Raw genomic sequence first — 20,827 nt, 5'->3', positions numbered from 1 at the left:
GATATTCTTATTATAAATATACATATTATTAATCTACATTATCAATTCAAACATCAACGTAGAATCAATTAAACTAATAAACAAAAATCTTTTCAAACCTGTTGCCTGCCACCTCCTCTACTGGCAGAATGGGCCAGTAAAAAAAGATTGCTGTAAATGACTTATTTCAAAGTAGCAAAAATTGCACTTTTGGGATTTGGGGTGGATCCTCATGGCACGAGGGAGCTGGAGGTGACCAGCCACTGTGTTGATTACCTTGGAGACTGGGAAGGGGCCAACGGATCGAGGAGCCTGTTTCTTTGATTCTACTCTGAGAGATAGCTCACATGTTGACAACCACACACACACTGACAGTGTGATAACAACGGGGCACCACCCTGAAATCAGGGAACAATAACCAAATGAAACAAAATATGTCTCGAATTGAATTAGTTAAATACCAATATTACTATTTGTTAATAAATACCTGTATTTAAATAAATGGAAGGCTCAAATCTGCCCTCGCACCCGGCTTATATCACAATGTACATACACCAGTCATAACAGACAACTGCACTTTGAATTATAACAGAATTTATTTAACAAAGCAACAACAACTGCAATCAATGAAACTCAATCAAACAAATAAATATCATAAACTAAACTACAGCAAACAAAATATATACAAGCAAACAAAGGGGCACATGTGAGTGTATGTCGATCTGAGAGAGAGAGAGAGAGAGAGAGAGTTTGGGAGGCAGAGAGAGAAAATGCACCATGTGGTGACGTCACAAGGGAGCCGTGTGGTTTGGCCTTTGAAGCAGATCTCTGATATAAGATCAGCAGCTATTACTTAAACAGAAGAAAGCCAGTGCCCAGACTTTGATTCAACAGCAGGTACACTGGTCGTTCTGATGGTGAAAGCAGTTAACTGAAAGTGAGCTAGCACAACAGTGAATAAATACACAGATAGGCGAACACACCGTTTCAGCAAAAATAAAACAAATGCAGCAGTTTTGTTGATACCATAAATACTGTATGTTAAACAACATCTAGAGCGCACCAGATCTTTTGGGGGTTCAGTGATTTGCTCAAGAGCACCTCTGCAGTATTCAGGAAGTGACCTGACACCTCTCCAGCAACCAACTTCCATATTTTGATCCGCACCTGGACTTGAGCAGACAACCCTCTGGTTTCCAACACAAGTTCATACAGACTGATCTACTGACGTCCCACAGAAACTACAGAAAATGTTGAACAACATGTTTCAAATCTTTAATACAAATCTGGAGTTGTTGGGGCGCCAATAGCCTCGTGGTTAGAGTGCACGCCTCATGTCCCTCCAGACTGAGCTACTGCTGCACCTTACAAGCTATGGCAAAGCTTTAACAAGAGGTTTGAAATCTTAGCCTCGTGGTTACTGCGTGGTTACTGCGTGGTTACTGCATGGTTACTGCGTGGTTACTGCGTGGTTACTGTGTGGTTACTGCGTGGTTACTGCGTGGTTACTGTGTGGTTACTGTGTGGTTACTGCGTGGTTACTGCGTGGTTACTGTGTGGTTACTGCGTGGTTACTGTGTGGTTACTGCGTGGTTACTGTGTGGTTACTGTGTGGTTACTGCGTGGTTACTGTGTGGTTACTGCGTGGTTACTGCGTGGTTACTGTGTGGTTACTGCGTGGTTACTATGTAAAGAGGCCATAGTCCTCAAAGCGGGCGGCCCAGGGACCTGTGGCGGCTTTCCCGCATGTCATTCCCCACTCTATTTCTCTGCCTGATTTCTGACTCTATCCACTGTCCTGACTCACAAATCAAGTCATAAATACCCCCCCCCCCCTTCTTAAAAAAAGAAATCTGAAGTTGTTAAACTAGAAGAAACTTTGTCAGCTAAAAAACACTGAAAATGATGCCCGTCTTTCCTTCATCTTCATGTTTTCTTCTCTTTTCAGGTGATATTGATCCTGACGTTGTTGTTCACCGGAATCTGACAGAAGCATCATGACCTCCATAGTTTTCATAGATTACTGAAGCTTCACCTTCATCATTTTCAACCTGTGAAAAGAAAAAGCTACAAACTTGATTTACTCAGATAAAGACACGATAATACATCCCTCTATCCTTCAGCCTCTTAGATTTAAAAACTGTAGTTTTACTCTATTTAAAGAACAGTTATCTCTGAAATATCTAAAAAACAAGCTTCTGATCATTTAGTTTTTTAACTCACAGCATTGTGATCCATCTGCGTTTTGTTCTCTGTAAAGACAAAAGAGTAAAATTTAGTTTTCACATTGTAAACCAAGTCAAACTAATAACATTTTAAAAGGTTTCTCACCTTTAGTTCTCACCCATATGCTGCTCGTCACAAAAATGATTATGAGTACTGCCAGTCCCACAGACACAATGATGAACCTGATCCAACCTGAAAATGAGAATAAAAACATTCAAATCATTTAAACTGCAGTGATTGTTCAATTCAAAGTCAGGATCGGCACTTTTAATGTTTTTACAAGAGCTGAAGATAGTTCCAACATGGGCAGACATCACAACTTAAACCTTACACCAAGCTCCTAGTAGGTTTAAAGTCCTCTGGTTGTCATGGTGTATCGTTTTAAGGCACAGTATGTAAATTCTGCCACCAGGGGGCTCTCAATCAAAACAATGACTAAAGATGAAGTTGAGGCTGGCAGAGAATCATGGGAGTCCTCTCTGCTTCCCCATTGTAATTTAGATATTCAAATGTAAACTTTCTAATAAAATTCTACATATTATATGTTTAAAAAGTAACTTGGAGGTTACTGGGTGTTTCATTTGGAAGGACCACTCCATCACTGGATTAACGGCAGAGGCACAAACAACCACAACAATGTTACACACACACACACACACACACACACACACACACACACACACACAGACAGACAGACTAAACACACACACACACACACACACACACACACACACACACACACACACACACACACACACTATAAAACAATTACAGTTTTTTCCAATTGCTAACACACTAAAATGAAATGCATAGAACAATTATTTAAACTGACACACAGAGAGCAAAACCTCTTCTCAAGTCTCCAAAAGTCTAAACACATTTTCTGCTTTACACACATTTTGCAATTCAAAATGGCACTTTTTAAATGCACTGAACATGGTTCTCTGTATAAGACACAACAATCAGACATAAAGTCATATGTTTGCCATTTCAAAACACTGCCATTCAAAATAACACTACATGAGCTAATTGGCCAAAAACCTCAATGGTTAAATGTTATCTCTTCAATCAGGAAGTAAGCACTATGAAAAGACCACAAGTGAGCATCTTTTTTTTACAACAACAATGGAAGAGGTTGCAGAGAGAGGAAGAGGAAGAGGTAGGGGTAGAGCTGGTAGAGGAAGAGTGAGAGGTAGGGGTAGAGCTGGTAGAGGAAGAGGAAGAGGTGGGGGTAGAGCTGGTAGAGGAAGAGGAAGAGGTAGGGATAGAGATGGTAGAGGAAGAGTGAGAGGTAGGGGTAGAGCTGGTAGAGGAAGAGTGAGAGGTAGGAGTAGAGCTGGTAGAGGAAGAGTGAGAGGTAGGGGTAGAGCTGGTAGAGGAAGAGTGAGAGGTAGGGGTAGAGCTGGTAGAGGAAGAGTGAGAGGTAGGGGTAGAGCTGGTAGAGGAGTTCATGGCCAAAGAAGAAAACAACTTTCAAATGAAATCAGAGCAACTTTAGTTGATCATGTCATCAACCATGGGCTGACAATGTGAGAGGCTGGACAGAGTGCAGCCCAACTTGAGCTGTTTTACTGTCCTGGTATATGTAGCACTGACTTGTTTGGTGAAAAAATAAATGTTTCAACAGCATGTGTGTGTATCTGCAAATATTTCTGTGCATGTGAACAATCTGAAGAATTTTCTACAATTTGAACTATTTTAGTATTATGGCAAAGCATACTAAAGATGAGAGTGCTTTTCATTATGCCCAACAGTGTGTAGTTGGTTAGACAACAATCTGGTAATATAAATGAAGTGTGGGCCATTTGGTGCAAAAGTTTGATTTTGATAATGCTATATGTAGTTTTGGTTTTAGTGCTTCATTTTGCAGGATATGTGAGGTATTTTGCAGTTTGTGGTTTTGTGAATTGTGTTAAGTATTTTGATAAAACCAGCCTAATTTGCAAAATTGTGTTTTAGCAATTGGAAAAAAATGTAATTACACTTTATTTCTTTAATTTGTTTTGTATTATATTTGAGATGTTTATTCATATTTATGATTAATCCTCTTGTTAAAATATCTTTAGTAGTTATTATTTTTGTAGTATTTGTTCTTATAAGCCATGGAGATATTTTCACATTCATGCCAATAAAGCTGACTGAATTGAATTGAATTGAGAGCTTCACGGAACAAAGCAGTACAACGTGATATCATTTACACCAGCCTGAGTGTGACATCACAGGAAAATGGCCGCTGTGTGAATGTGGTCTGTACTCTACCTGGTTTCTTCAGAGTTTCGTCCTCCGTTATCTCGTTTCCTCCTGTTGATGTGCTTCCTGTTGTGTCTTTTGAATGTGATATAAATAAACAAAACAGAAGATATGATGATAAAACAGAGTTCAGCACTTTAACTAAATAATGAATCAAGTAAAACCAGACGTACCTGTTTTCTCACAGGAGGACTTAGAGAAGGCATTACACAGCAGTGTTTGTCCACTCTTATTGTCTGTTACTTTACAATACAGCAACTCATTAAAGTTTGACTTCTGAACAACATGAGGAGTTTTAAATGACACAATAGCTGTACAGGTTAACTGTTGGTGGTCTGATATATCTGTCTCATCACCCTTATAATACCACTGCACTGTGTGGGCACAGACTCCAAATCTGAACACAGAGCAGTAAAACCTGAAGGCATCGTCCGAGGTACCTGGTGAAGATATTGTGAGAGAGAGAACACAAGAGTAAGTTTAACTTCCACACTTTTTTATAGACTTATTCCAATGTTTCAGGATAATGTTTCAACAAGAGAATCTGAGATGAAAATATTCATATCAACACTTACTGTTAATAACATTCAGCAACACACGAGCTTCTGAAACTTGTTCTCCTGATCTGATCTGTCTGCAGGTGTAACGACCGACATCGTCATGTGTGACACTTTTAATAACCAGAGAACAATCCTCTGTAACATTTAGCCTCTTAGCTTTAGCTTTAGCTTTCTCATTTTTACTTATATTCCCGAGTGTAACCAGCTCTACTGCTGTGCTCCCAATATAACGACTGAAAAGCCAAGAAGGACTGTCACATTTCTGCTGATCTTTAATCACATTTCTACATGGCAAAGTGACATCATGTCCAAGTCTGACTGTGAGGGAGGCGGTATCATCTCCAGTTACAGCTGAAGAAAATTAAAGAGAAATATAAAATCAATAAATAGTCATTTGTATTTGTTAATTGTTAATAGTTTTGTAAGAAGAAGCAAAAAGAGAGAGTAAACACAGGTATCTGACTGAAATCGATGTCATCCATTTAAATAGTTTAAAAACATCTGCAGTGCATCTTATTGGTGGATGTGTTTTTTTAGTAAATTCTTACCTGTAAACAGAAGCATCAGTATCACAGATAAAGACATTTTAATCCTTCTGAAGTGACGGATCTCACTTCGTGCTCTCTCTCGTTCACACACCCTCTACTCTCAAACACTCTAAATAGAGAGTTACAGCTTCAACTTCTCTTTTTTTACTTCCTCTGAGCAACTTCAATCTTTTTTTTCGCTTCATCTTGTTATTCTCTCTTGAACTCTGGAAAACATCCCAACACGGATGTGATGCCTCCGGCTCATGGCGCTGTATGCTGACCAATGGGAGGGGTGATATCTTTAGCGGTTTGAGAAACGTTTGTTCCTCATTGCGACTCGTTTTTTTTTCTTTGTGAGAACTCATGAGAAAAGGTTTCAGAGTTGGTACAGTGTTGGTACATGAGCTATGTAACATTTAAAGGGCTGCATCCTTCTGAGGGCGCATTTGAAGACTGATAACATCACAGCGGGGCATCGAGGGCTGTTCCATTTGGAAGGCTCCTTCAAATCTATCAATCATTATTTGTATAGTGCCAAATCATATCAAGTTTTATCTCGAGGCGCTTTAGAAAAAGCAGTTAAAATATTCTTCATTGTTAAGAAAAATGGGATGGGGGAGAGGGGATGAGATGCAGGAATGATTTCTTTGTATTCCTCTCGTTCCTGTTGTTCTCACTTCCTCTCCGCTGAGGTGGAGGTCGGAGCAGGCCGTGCATGAATGAGGACGGCGGAGGTTGTGGGGATGAAACAATCCGATGGTGGAGGCTGGGTGTTATGATAATGTGTTAGGAGGATTCACTTCAGGGTCTTTAGCAGTAGGTGTGGTTGGTAGGAGGAGAAGCAGGGTCAGTACTGATGACACACCTGAGGGGGGGTGTGGTGGCTCTGTCTCTGTAATCTTCATTAGCAGCACCTGGAGAGGAGCCGGCGGAAATTGGTTTGGAGTCAAAGAGACGCCACGAGGAAGACGCGAGGACGTAGACACCTGAGAGACTGAACCTGAAGTAACGTTTGTTTTTGTTTCAACACTTCACGGGTTCTTTTTACACATGAACTAAACTGATATGAAGGAGAGGGCTGGTGGAGGAGATCGTACCCCAAGTGACTCCGTGGATCGGGCTGTCCGAGTGAGCTGGTCGCGGCACGTACGAGGATCTTAGAGGTGAGTCACCTACACGCACCCCTCAAACAGACAGGACAGATGCACACACACTCAGGTAAGGCAGGATACACCTTCACGTTTACGCAACACGTAAGGAGAGGCATTAAGTTACGGGCTCACTGGCCTTAGCGTCAGGCGCTAGGATACCATTTAGCGGTGGGTTTGTGTAGCGGCGTAACACTGGGCGTCAGGGACGTCGGGTGGTGGTAGTGCCAGATCACCTCGCTGAAGGTTGGAGGAGCTCCGTCTACTGGAGAGCCCGGCCTCTGGTGCCGGGTCAAGACCTCCTGGGCCCAATGAACGCTGAGCCTCAGGATTGATTAATGTAATAGACTTCTCTATGGTTATCATCCAAAGTCCTCAATACACTTCACAACTTGTCAGTTTGCTCACACACTCCCGCTCCTGTGACCACATTACCTCTGGCCACCACAACCTCCACTGGCTCCCGTTTCCCCAACAAATCGAGTTCAAAGTCCTCCTGACCTTCAAACAACCTGGGACATTGTTTTCATTTTTTGTGTTTCCTCAGCTTGTTTTTGTCTGAATGTAAATCTGTAAAGTGTCTTTAAGTGTTTTAAAAAGCGCTACATAAATATAATGTAGTATTATCAGCATTATTATTATTATTATCTCTGACTCTTGTTACAATTTGTACTGCGCCTTTGACTCCTCTTCAACACAGGAGATCAGAGCTTCTTGTCCTCCTGTGAGGAGATTTTAGTTGATGAATAGAAATGAAAACAGAAACCTTTTAATAAGATAAAGAAAAAAATCTAACAAGACCTTAAACATAAAGATTGAATGTCTCTGTATAAAAGTAATACACAGAAGAACAATGAAGTTCTAAATCTTTCAAACATATCAGTCGCACAGAATCAGAAGTACTTTATTAATCCTAGGAGGAGATTATCTTGTTACAGTTTCTCTTGCAGATCATTGGTAGTCTTGGTTTAAAATCTGGAGTCCACCCGGTCTGAGGCCGAGACAAGAGCGGGTAAAAATGCTTTAGATTCAGAGACGATAGCGAGACCTTCAAAAAGTGGTCTGATACGAGACGGGTCTTGAGACTAAGACCGATTTCGATCACTGCAACACTACTAACATATCCACAAAGTCTCCAAGGTGAATGAAAACATGCAAATAATAATAATAATAATAATAATAACAATAATCTTTATTTATAGAGCACTTTTCAAAAACAAAGTGCTTTACAAGGACAGCAAATATAAAAACAGGCAGGTCATAGAATATCAAACAAGGAAAGATTAAGGAATAAAAATCACTTGAAAATATAAAATCCTTTTTTAAAAGAACTGAATACAATTCTTTTAAAGGAATTCTAAAAAGTGAAAATAGTAACAATTTAAAATCAACAAACATCAGGAAAGGCTCGCCGGAAAAAGTGTGTCTTAAGAAGAAAGGACTTAAAAGAGATGAGTGATTCTGCCGACCTGATCTCCTCGGGCAGGTCGACCCTAACCCTTTTGTTTTTAATTTTGCATTTGGAACCACCAGGAGACCTCAGCCCGAGGATCTCAATGTGCACGTGGGTTTGTAAGGAAGTAAAAGGTCTGATAAGCAGCTGGGGGAATGGAGAGCTTTAAAAGTAATCAGTAAAATCTTAAAATCAATTCTAAAACACACAGGGAGCCAGTGTAGAGATGCTAAAACAGGAGTGATGTGCTCATGCTTTCTGGTTCTAGTTAAAAGTCTGGCAGCTGAGTTCTGTACCAACTGCAGTCCATCGATAGATTTTTTTGTTCAGGTAAGTAAAAAGGCTTTTACAAAAGTCAAGACGTGATGAGATAAAAGCATGTAAAATCATCTCTGTGTCTTTAACAGTTAAAATCTAAAACATTTTAGAAATATTTCTGAGCTGATAAAAACAAGACTGTACAAGCTTTGTTGTGAGCTGCTCAAAATTTAAGTTGCTGTCAAACCAGACACCCAGATGTTTAGCAGCAGGTTTGATGTGGTCTACTAGGGTACCAGCAGATGGCAGTACTTGCTTAGTCAGGTGCTGTGGTCCAAACAAAATGATCTCAGTCTTGCTGGAATTTAAATACATTCTAACAAATATATACATAAAATATAAAATAACATGGAAATAATAGAATAAGCAATAAGTACCAAGTGAGAGTATGAAACTCTTCTCTAAAGATATACATATGATATCAGATTAATGACATGATAACTATCCGTTTGTCTCTCCATTGTTTGGTTTGTTGATGGTGGCATAGAGGCCGCTGGGATCAACGGAGGCTTCAGCATCAGGGGAGGAAACTCTCACAGTGCTGTACGTCACAGCTTCACCTTCATCGTCATCATCAGCCTTATGGATACGAGAATCAGCAGGAAACATATCAGAACAGGACATGACTCAGCATATTTCAACACATTGAAATTAAGATGCAAGCAACAAACAAAGCAGGATCCTGAGGCCAAACAAAACACAAAAAGCACTTTACAATAACAAACTCATAACGTGGTTTAAAACATGCATACACCCTAAATATAGAGTTTCTTTATAAATGATCAGTAATGGATCCAAATGAGCCAACAGTTATTTATCTTGTACACACATTAACACATCCTGAGGGAACAAGTTAAGATACTAGTCTTTTGGGAACGACTATCTTGTGGGCATAAATCAATCATTTTGTAGATACAAGGTTTTATCTTTGGCACACATGATATTCATCTTTCAGTCACAGGTTTCTTTTTTATTAAGATTTATTTTTTCAGCTTTTAGCCTTCATCTGATAGGACAGTGGATAGAGTAGGAACTTGTGGAGAGAGAGTGGAGAAGACATGCAGGAAAGGAGCCGCAGGTCAGACTTGAACCTGGACTAAAGCCTCCATACAGGGGGCACGACCTAACCGCTAGGCCACCATCTCCCCATAAGTTGTTTTTTTGTCAGACAAGATATTCATATTTTGGGAACTAGTTATTAATCTTGTGAAAATTGATTACCTTGTGTGCACAATATCATTATGTTGTGAGAACAGGATGAATATATTTTGAGAACAAGTTATTATCCCTCCCCTGTGACCTTTCACCCCCAAGCTTAAAATGTCTCGACAGCTCAATATAAATGAACAGTTGTGTGTCCAATCAGAGCGCTTACCTTGACTTTGCTGTTACAATTCTTGGTGAAGCTGACGGAGGCGTAAGCGACACCTTCTTCAGGATCCTCCTACGCAGTGAACACAACACACATTAATGATGAATCAGAAAGAAGGGAGAATTTTAGCTTTGTTGTGTTATTCCACTTTTCTTTTCTCTGTTGGGGAAGTTAGACACTGCTTGTAGATTTAAAAAATGTAACTGTCTCATTATGTGACAAGTATGATAAAAAAAAAAAGTGGGTGTAAAGGCCTTTGTACAGAGGCCATTTTTTTCAGCTCCATTAAAAAAACTTTACGCACAGACACCTTGCACACTGAGTCCGCTGTGTTTATTTTCCATTAATTTGCATATCAGACAGAATGTCTCGTGCTCATCATGCAGAGGGATCAACCTGATAAGTTCATTTATTGGCTCTTTCACTAAATGTATAAAAAGGAGAGTTTTGACCTGTTGAAAAGGAGCTCCAGGTGTAGTTCAGGATTACAGTGGTCCAGATTGATATGCTGCTCTCTAGAGCCTCACATTAAAGAGGACATATGATCCCCCTCCTCCACCTTTTCAAACAGTCCCCTGTGGTCTAAATGAAACATCTGTGCTGTGCTTTGGTCAAAATATAACATGAATCAAGCACCAGAGGAGGTTTGTGACCCTGTATAAACCAGCTCTCTCAGAACGCTCCGTTTTGGTGTGTGTGTCTCTTTAAATGTAATGACCCCCCCCCCCCCCCCCCGTAGACATCACTCCTCTGTAGAGAGAATAAAAATGGAGGACCTGCTCAAACTTTGTTCTAGGCTGGAGGTGGAGTCCATGGAGATACCAGGGGAGGGGAGGGCTGTAAGGTTTAGTTTTTACATTGTAGTAATATGTGTATAACTGTTTCAGGAGCGCCACACTCACACAACCCACTGGGATGTTTTCCTATAGAGTGTAAATATTGGTTTAACCCACAGTGACCCAGCCTCAGTCGAGTTATTTTAACTTTCCAGAATAACTGACAGACTTCCTAATTAAAGGTTGTGGATTAAAATAATGTCTGCCTCTTTTTTTTCCTTCTCCTAAAGTTTCTTTCCACTCCCACTCAAGACCTTCTTTGATTCTACTTCTGTATTCAGTTTTTACAAATGGTACCTTTACATCTATATTAATTAGATTTAAAGCTGATTTTGTAATTGAATACTTCTTCTTCTTCTTCTTCTTCTTTGGCAGCTGACATCAGAAAAGTGTCATTACTGCCATCTGCTGGATTTAAATATCCCTCAACAGACCTGTTCTCAAAAGAGATTTAAACAAGCATCTTCGGCCTCTCCCTCTTTCACCACCCTCCAAAATACTTTTCTCTTCTTACAAGTCCCTCTCTCTCTCCATTTCTGACTTCCTGTTCTGTCTATGTGTTACATACTTCCTACATTTAGTAAGTACATGTTCACCTGCTTCTGCTTGATTGCATACCTCACAAAGAGCAGATGAATGTTTTCCAGTGATATGCAGAGTACTTAACCTGGTCATTATTCCTCTCTTCTGTAGCTCCTCCCCCTCTATTTGACTTCATCTATTTCCTGCTGAACTTCCTGAATACAGAAGCTCAGCGGGTACAAACAGTAGCAGGTTTTTTATTTATTTTTTGTTCACTTGAACGTTTGCAATGAAGACCAGAAGAAAACATTTAGTTCATGTGAGTTTATTCAGGATGTGAAACTTCAGTTTGTTCACACATCAAATCAGTAAAGTGTGTTCAATCATTTCATGAACACATTCACTTCATCCACACAATCACTTTGTTTGATCAGAATCTCCACTCACAGAAAACAATGATTTATCTCCTTATTGATTTAATCAGGAGGATTACATTTTTAAAACACCTCAGAGGACATTTTTACATCACTTTGAATATGAACAACAACATTTATTCTGACTAACTCATTTCTTTAAGTGTGATTTTATAGATTTTCTACAAATGTACAAAGTGGTGAGAAGAGAAAATCAGCATGAAAGAAAAGTTTGCTGCTCTCTCTCTCTCTCTTCAGACTCCTGAATCAGAACAGAAACAACAGAAAATATAAATGTATGAAAACAAATAATCAAACATGGAGAGCAGAGAGAAGTTGATATTTATCACTCAGAGAAATGTCAGTTCAGGTGAACAAAAGTCATCCTGAGCAGTGAAAGAGTCCACGGCTAAACAGACACAGGAAGGAGTGTCACTTAAAGACATTCAAACATTTACAGAACAGACGAGAAGAGTTCAAAGTACCGTCCATGAAGTTTGATTGACAGGTGACCACGATCAGATCTCATCAACGAGCGTGGATAAAAATCAAGTTGAAGATTTAAAACACAGCAAGTTAAACATCTGTCTCGTTACTGACTTCTGTCTATTTCAGTTTACACAACTCAGCAGAGTCTCCAAAACAACATAAATCTAACCCGAGTCCAGCATGTAGAGGCTGAGTGAATGTGGTCTGGACTCTGTGGAGGAGAGTCATGGTTTCAGAGATGCTGTAGAAGGACAGAATACCTGCTCTGTGATCCAGGTACACTCCTACTCTGGAGGACCAAGGACCTGAGACACGAGTCTTGACATTGTTGTAATAAAAGTTATATCTGTTGTTGTTACAATATAACGCCCAAGATTTGTCATTACGTCCAAATCTACACTCATTCGAACTCTCTGCTCTGCTGATATTCTTGTATGTGACTGCTACAGAAACTCCTCTTCCTCTCTTCTTCACTTCCCAGTAACAACGTCCAGTCAGACTCTTTTTACTCAGGACCTGAAAACACCATTCAGTGAATCTGTCTGGGTGACTAGAATAAGGATTGGTCTGACTCGTTAATGTTACTTTTCTGTTCCCATCAGATAATAACAGCTCTGTGTTTACTGTGTTTGGATCCAGTGTGATGTCACATGAATATTTTAAGAACTCAGCTCTGGTCTTGGGCTCTGGTTCTGACAGTAAAACATTCACTTCAGTCACTGTCTGTGAGATGTTTGTCCATTTCTCTCTCAGGACGTCCTGTAGTTTATCTCTGACTTCTGACACAGCCTCTGTCACGTCCTCAAAGTACCTCAGAGGACGGATCTTGATGCTGGATGAGTGTGTAGATTCACTGAGTGGTGACAGTGAGGGGTAGTCGTGTAGAAACTGGTTGTGGTCCTGTGTGTGTGACAGCTTCTTCATCTCAGCGTCTCTCCTCTTCAGCTCAGTGATCTCCTGCTCCAGCTTCTCCTGAAGCTCTCTAACTCGACTCACTTCAGTTTGCTGCTGGGATCTGACCTGCTGCTTCACATCAGAGCGTCTTTTCTCCATGAGATGGATCAGCTCAGTGAACATCTTCTCACTGTTCCCCACTGTTTTATCAGCGGAGTCATTGATAGCCTCCACCTCCTGTTGGAGCAGCTTCACATCTTTCTCTCTGTCCTGGATTCTCTGCTGGATGTTTTGTCGACTCACCTCCAGCTCTCTCTGCTTCTCGCTCCTTTCTGCTGCAGCTGAGACTGTGTCATGACCTTTGTGTTTGTCCTCAGAGCAGAGATAACAGATAGACTGCTGATCAGTGCGACAGATCTTCATCGCCTCATCATGACGAGAGCAGACGTTCTCCTGGAGCTTCTTGGAGGGCTCCACCAGCTTGTGTTTCTTAAATGGAGCTGCTTCATAATGAGGCTGGAGGTGTTTCTCACAGTAAGAAGCCAGACACTGCAGACAGGACTTACAGGCTTTCAGTTTTCTCCCGGTGCAGACATCACAGGCCACATCTTCAGATCCAGCATAGCAGTGATCAGCAGGAGCAGCTTGGAGTCCAGTCTTCTTCAGCTCCTCCACTAAATCTGCCAACATGGTGTTTTTCCTCAGGTCAGGCCTCGCTGTGAAGGTCTGTCTACACTGAGGGCAGCTGTAGACTGTCTTCTCATCCTCTGTATCCCAGTGGCTTTTAATACACTTCATGCAGTAACTGTGTCCACAGGAAAGAGTCACCGGATCCTTCAGGAGATCCAGACAGATCGAACAAGAGAAGGTTTCCCGGCTCAGCTGAACTCCTTTCTGCGCCATTTCTCCTCTCGGTAACAACGACTGTCTGAGTTTCACTTCCTCATAACTGAAAACAAGTTTCACCTCTGATCTACAAAGCATGTGGATGTGCATGTGACTGTGCAGCTCTTGTTGGTTACACCCATCCTCAAACTGTAGATCTAAAGGGGAGGGAACCATGAAGTATGAGGACAGAGTGCAGCAGGCTGTGTTTGAGAGCAGGAAGAAGAGGGAGGGCTGATCGAACTACGATTCATTCCAGGAAGAGGAGCGGTTTGAGAGAGATACTTGTTTACAACAGAGAACATTTCTCAACCAGCAGTATCGTCACAATTAACCACGGTGTGGGTTGAATATTTGACCCATTCAGCTGGGTTAAACAGGTAACCCTGTGTGTTTACATGCTCCTAATTTAATCCAGCAGTGTTTAACAAAATATCAGAGTTTATCCATTCAGCTTCAGCAGTAAAACAAAGACCAAGAGGAACAAGGATTTCAGATTATGTAAATAACTAAAAAAAGACAGTAGCAATAAAAAAAGCTAAGATCAAATAAAAACACAGAACAGCAATAAAATACAGGAGGGGGGGATGTGAAGGTTGTTTATAATATGTTTTGATTTGTAGTTTTTACCTGCAGTTAAAGATCGTTTTGTATTAAATGGCACCTTAAATCAGATTTCCCTGAGCTGCATTTACAAGAGCTCACCAGCAGGTGTCAGTGTGGCCACAATGTGAAACAAAACAGCTCTCATTGTTCTCCGAGGGATAAGTTCTGATTTCTGATTTTACATGAAATGAAAAAAAGGAAATACAAGTTGCACCTGAAAAAGGCTGCAGGAAAAAATATGCATTTGTCCTAAAGGAAGTGATTGATCTTAAGTTTAAATCATGAGCAAGTTCTCATCTTCACTTCATTTATATAAAGTAGCCTCCATAAGAAGACACACGTTCAAAGAAAAATAACTTAAATGACCAGACTCTTCTGTTTCTTGTCTCTCCAGAGAAGGTTTTTAGAAATGTAATAAGTACCTTCATGTCGACTCAGTATTCTCCCAGGTGAGTGCACACCTTCCTCCGGTTCTCTGCAGGAAGTCCAGACTCAGACTACATTTGTTCACCAGAGTCTGAAACTCTACAGGTGACATCAGCACCATGAAGTTAGATCGAAAGGTAATGAAAATATTTCAACACTCAAATGTGATATCACTGGAACATGTAGTCTGATTTCTGTTCTTTGCCTGGTTATTAGTTACAGGTTAGAACTACATTACCCAGAAGCCTTAGAATCCAAGAGCAAAAGCAATATTTGCAAACAAAACCAGATAAGATTTCACTTCAGAGCCACAAAATGAGTCCTTCTAACGATTATCCACTTCAAATCTAATATTATTTTTTATTTTCTGAAGCAAAAATACCAAATAAACAACGTCTCTATGCTTCTAAATGTGAGGATCTGATGTTTTTCTTGGTCGTACTTAGGGTAGGGTATGTGTTTTTTGTTTTTTTTTGTTGTGACTTAGAGGAAATTCATTTAGCAGCCGCAGGTGAAAAAAAGAAACCTGTAGAAAACACACTCAGGAACACAGACTCAGATATTAGAGACAAGCAAACTGAGGAAGAATGGTTATAGTTATCCATTTGAGTCAAAGGTCTGTATTAAACTCAGACATTTCTGTGAACACTTCCAGGGTTTTTCTGAATTTACAAAAACCGAGACCGTTAAAGAGGACATATGATCCTCCTCCTCCACCTTTTCAAACAGTCCCCTGTGGTCTAAATGAAACATCTGTGCTGTGCTTTGTTTAAAATATAACATGAATCAAGCACCAGAGGAGGTTTGTGACCCTGTATAAACCAGCTCTCTCAGAACGCTCCGTTTTGGTGTGTGTGTGTCTCTTTAAATACAATGAGCAATATTATAATCATTGCTGACGTAACTTATTCATTCATTTTTTATTATTATTATTATTGTAACAATGTAATAAAATGTATATATATATATAATTATTTTCATTTTTTTGACCAGAAAGCCTATTAATTTTTTTGACCAGAAAGCCTATTAAACAAAAGAAAAGGCGAGATTTCTCTCACACACCCCTGAGGCCGGGGGCGAGGGAGAACTGTTTTGGTCAGAGGAAGTGGCGGGACGTCAATACAATCGCTTTACCAGCTGATCCCTCCTGCACAGACTATAGCTCAAAATCCACAACACGTCAGCACTTGTCCTAGGGGGGATTTTGGCTTCAATTTTGTTTAAAATAAGGAGGCAGAGACACTCAATGGTGGAAGACAACTCGTGTAAAACTCTTCCAAACAGTCATTGTAAAAAACATGATGATGTACTTACTGGGAACAACAGCCACATCAACCACAGCTTCTCCGTCTTGTCGTTGTCCCAGTTTTTCCTGAATGCAGAAGTATCGACCAAAATCCTCCTTTGTGGCGTTCGTCATCACCAGAGAACAGTTTGCTGTGATTCTTAGTCTGTCTGGTTTGTCTGTACGTTTAATAATCCGCCCATCCTTTAACTAAGTCTACTGCAGCCGTCTTAGCCAACTGACTGAAGCTCCATGTCGTACCGTCACATTATATATATTTTTTAATTTCAGTAAAGAATCAGGGGGGGAAACCTGATAAACTATGCTGGCTGTGCTTGATGAAACTATAACTTTACTGTGCTCAAGATTCATATTAATGAGCGATCAGATCTGTAGTCAAATTCAGCAAATAGTTGCGCATCACCGACAATAACTTTACTTTACGGTCTGTTAAAGTAAAATAGAATATGTCCTGATGGTCTACATTATATAACTTTACTTTACGGTCTGTTAAAGTAAAATAGAAAAAGTCCTGATGGTCTACATTATATAACTTTACTTTACGGTCTGTTAAAGTAAAATAGAATATGTCCTGATGGTCTGCATTATATAACTTTACTTTACGGTCTGTTAAAGTAAAATAGAAAAAGTCCTGATGGTCTACATTATATAACTTTACTTTACGGTCTGTTAAAGTAAAATAGAATATGTCCTGATGGTCTGCATTATATAACTTTACTTTACGGTCTGTTAAAGTAAAATAGAATATGTCCTGATGGTCTGCATTATATAACTTTACTTTATGGTCTGTTAAAGTAAAATAGAATATGTCCTGATGGTCTACATTATATAACTTTACTTTACGGTCTGTTAAAGTAAAATAGAAAAAGTCCTGATGGTCTACATTATATAACTTTACTTTACGGTCTGTTAAAGTAAAATAGAATATGTCCTGATGGTCTGCATTATATAACTTTACTTTACGGTCTGTTAAAGTAAAATAGAATATGTCCTGATGGTCTGCATTATATAACTTTACTTTATGGTCTGTTAAAGTAAAATAGAATATGTCCTGATGGTCTACATTATATAACTTTACTTTACGGTCTGTTAAAGTAAAATAGAATATGTCCTGATGGTCTGCATTATATAACTTTACTTTACGGTCTGTTAAAGTAAAATAGAATATGTCCTGATGGTCTGCATTATATAACTTTACTTTACGGTCTGTTAAAGTAAAATAGAATATGTCCTGATGGTCTGCATTATTAATAACATTAACAGTTGTTCAGTCTGCTCAGTATGCACAGACTGTAAAAATAACAGGCTCGACTTTCTTCCGCTCCCCGTGATGCTGCTGCTGAAATGTAACATTAATATTTGGAACAGGCAGAATATTTCTTCATGTGTTCAGATAACAATAAAGTTATTATCTGGTTCAATAATGTCTCTAACTGTTTAAAGAAAAGAAACAGAACGGACATGTTAACATCAGCAGCCGACAGTGAAATGTAATATGAACCAAACGTGATTTGTACAAGGACTCAAAATGGGCTGATCATATTCTACTAAGACTTCAGCAGGTTGACTTTAGTGTTATTTTACTTTAGTTAATATTTAAGACTTCAGCAGGTTGACTTTAGTGTTAATTTACTTTAGTTAATATTTAAGACTTCAGCAGGTTGACTTTAGTGTTAATTTACTTTAGTTAATATTTAAGACTTCAACAGGTTGACTTTAGTGTTAATTTACTTTAGATAATATTAAAGACTTCAGCAGGTTGACTTTAGAGTTATTTTACTTTAGATAATATTTAAGACTTCAGCAGGTTGACTTTAGTGTTAATTTACTTTAGATAATATTTAAGACTTCAGCAGGTTGACTTTAGTGTTATTTTACTTTAGTTAATATTTAAGACTTCAGCAGGTTGACTTTAGTGTTAATTTACTTTAGTTAATATTTAAGACTTCAGCAGGTTGACTTTAGTGTTAATTTACTTTAGTTAATATTTAAGACTTCAACAGGTTGACTTTAGTGTTAATTTACTTTAGATAATATTAAAGACTTCAGCAGGTTGACTTTAGAGTTATTTTACTTTAGATAATATTTAAGACTTCAGCAGGTTGACTTTAGTGTTAATTTACTTTAGATAATATTTAAGACTTCAGCAGGTTGACTTTAGTGTTATTTTACTTTAGTTAATATTTAAGACTTCAACAGGTTGACTTTAGTGTTAATTTACTTTAGTTAATATTTAAGACTTCAGCAGGTTGACTTTAGTGTTAATTTACTTTAGTTAATATTTAAGACTTCAGCAGGTTGACTTTAGTGTTATTTTACTTTAGTTAATATTTAAGACTTCAACAGGTTGACTTTAGTGTTAATTTACTTTAGTTAATATTTAAGACTTCAGCAGGTTGACTTTAGTGTTATTTTACTTTAGTTAATATTTAAGACTTCAACAGGTTGACTTTAGTGTTATTTTACTTTAGTTAATATTTAAGACTTCAACAGGTTGACTTTAGTGTTAATTTACTTTAGTTAATATTTAAGACTTCAGCAGGTTGACTTTAGTGTTATTTTACTTTAGTTAATATTTAAGACTTCAACAGGTTGACTTTAGTGTTAATTTACTTTAGTTAATATTTAAGACTTCAACAGGTTGACTTTAGTGTTAATTTACTTTAGTTAATATTTAAGACTTCAGCAGGTTGACTTTAGTGTTAATTTACTTTAGTTAATATTTAAGACTTCAACAGGTTGACTTTAGTGTTAATTTACTTTAGTTAATATTTAAGACTTCAACAGGTTGACTTTAGTGTTATTTTACTTTAGTTAAAATTTAAGACTTCAGCAGGTTGACTTTAGTGTTATTTTACTTTAGTTAATATTTAAGACTTCAACAGGTTGACTTTAGTGTTAATTTACTTTAGATAATATTCAAGACTTCAGCACACTACCAGGAGTCAATTCCATAGTTTACAGTTGATTTGTTGTGACTTTAGTTCAGCTTATTCAGAATTTGTTCAGAAATACTCTTCTTGCTTTGCTCAATGATTATGTGATTCATATGTTATATCATAACTTTCCTGTTTTTAACATTATTCATGTTCAACTAGATTCATTTCTATTTAAAATGCTCTTTCGGATATTTAATTATCATATTTGTCTGTTATAACTTTTTAGTTTTAGACTTAAATTTTAACCTCTCAAATAACAAAGCAGTCTCAAATCTTTTTGAGGAATTATAGCTAAAAAATGAATTCTACTTTGCATACAGTACATCCTCTGATAAATAAAGTGAAGTACTTTGATTGTATTTCTGTGGTGTTCCTGTAGGTGACCATGATGCAGCCAGACTGAAGCAGCAGCTTGTGAAGGTGGACGCCATCATCTTGTCTTTGCAGTGCTGATTCTGAAGAGAACGCCTTCACATAGGACTCAAAGGTAAAATGATCTCTCATATGATTGGACCGTGTTATTGTAACCGCTATCGGCATCAAAGTAATTTTAGTAACAATTTATAATCCTTCTTAAAATGTAAGGAAGACTAGCAGAAGATTTTAACAGCCTCTATGGTTCTGCAAGAAGTTCATGTTTAAATTGTTCTTCTTTCTGTCTTCAAGGAAATCAATGCCCAAAGGAAACAGCAGTCCAGACTCTGATTCCAGCTCCGGTGAGGTTCTGCACACAAATTGGCTCTCTGATTCGTTTAATGGGTAATTACCACACAACACCAAATCAGTACATTGAATTGACTTTTTTTTTTAGCCAAATACCGAAGCTACTTCTGCATATTTGTCATGAAGCACAAGAATCCAACTGACTGCAGTTTCTGCTCAAACTGCTGAAATCATGTCTCACTGTTTAAGTTTCACAGTTGTACTGTGAGTATCTGTAACTTAAGAAATCAACAGGAGACACTGTGGTGCAGTGTGTGGTAAATCATTACATTCATGTATGAATGAACACAATTGTTTTCTGCAGGATTGTTCTCTCGTTCCTTATCTGCAGCTGCAGTATCCTGTTTTACTACATAACTTCATCATCACACCTCATCATATTGCACCGCCTGTACTCAACGCTTTTGTGAATAAGAATGGTCAAAAGACGTTTCACACGCGCCCTTTCTGTGACGCGCTGAGAGCCTGAAGCAGAACGCCTGAAGCAGAACGCCTGAGTTAACATAATCAGCTCATGCTATCAGATATCTTTATCTGGGGCTTCTGGCTTTCTTAAAGAAAGCCTGGATATGTTGAACTTGCTTCAAATACAACAAATGACCCAATTTACTGATCAATAACCTAAACAGCCAAATACCGCCACCTAGTGTCTAAAGTGAGTTTTGTCTAAACTAAAAGGCGTTGATGTGAGATGAGATGAGATGAGATTCAACTTTATTGTCATTACACATATACAAGTATAGAGTAACGAAATGAGGTTTGGCATCTCACCACAAGTGCAAATAAGCAGAAAGTGCAAGAGTCTGTGCTATGTACAGTAATTACAAAATTTACAGATATAGAATAAAAAAAGTGAATTATTAGGTATATATGGATGGCTGGATTAATGGGATGCTATAAATATAAATAAATGCTATAAATATAAGTGTATTCTTAGGATTATAATATACAG

The 20,827-nt window shown here is 38.5% G+C and overlaps 2 protein-coding genes and 1 long non-coding RNA gene across 3 annotated transcripts; all 3 read right to left on the bottom strand.

The window, feature by feature from the left end:
* Positions 1–660: 660 nt before the first annotated feature.
* On the bottom strand, positions 661–5,695 carry LOC114921859 (uncharacterized). The gene is made up of 7 exons (XM_065963405.1): positions 5,564–5,695; positions 5,031–5,366; positions 4,629–4,895; positions 4,465–4,530; positions 2,311–2,397; positions 2,203–2,231; positions 661–2,030 (listed from the first exon to the last, which is right to left on the bottom strand). The coding sequence occupies exons 1-7, from the start codon at positions 5,598–5,600 to the stop codon at positions 1,953–1,955; spliced, it is 900 nt and encodes a 299-aa protein (XP_065819477.1). The 5' UTR covers positions 5,601–5,695; the 3' UTR covers positions 661–1,952.
* A 2,175-nt stretch (positions 5,696–7,870) lies between these two features.
* On the bottom strand, positions 7,871–10,566 carry LOC109980107 (uncharacterized). The gene is made up of 2 exons (XR_002277744.3): positions 9,840–10,566; positions 7,871–9,043 (listed from the first exon to the last, which is right to left on the bottom strand). It is a non-coding gene; the product is annotated as an uncharacterized lncRNA (long non-coding RNA).
* Positions 10,567–11,503: 937 nt separating this feature from the next.
* On the bottom strand, positions 11,504–14,147 carry LOC136182762 (tripartite motif-containing protein 16-like). The gene has a single exon (XM_065964060.1). It carries the CDS (start codon positions 14,050–14,052, stop codon positions 12,214–12,216), a length of 1,839 nt encoding a protein of 612 aa, XP_065820132.1. The 5' UTR covers positions 14,053–14,147; the 3' UTR covers positions 11,504–12,213.
* Positions 14,148–20,827: the final 6,680 nt, after the last annotated feature.

This window comes from Labrus bergylta, chromosome 15 (assembly GCF_963930695.1).
Source record: "Labrus bergylta chromosome 15, fLabBer1.1, whole genome shotgun sequence".
NCBI classification, from domain to species: domain Eukaryota; kingdom Metazoa; phylum Chordata; class Actinopteri; order Labriformes; family Labridae; genus Labrus; species Labrus bergylta.
This window is presented reverse-complemented; position numbering and strand designations above follow the sequence as displayed.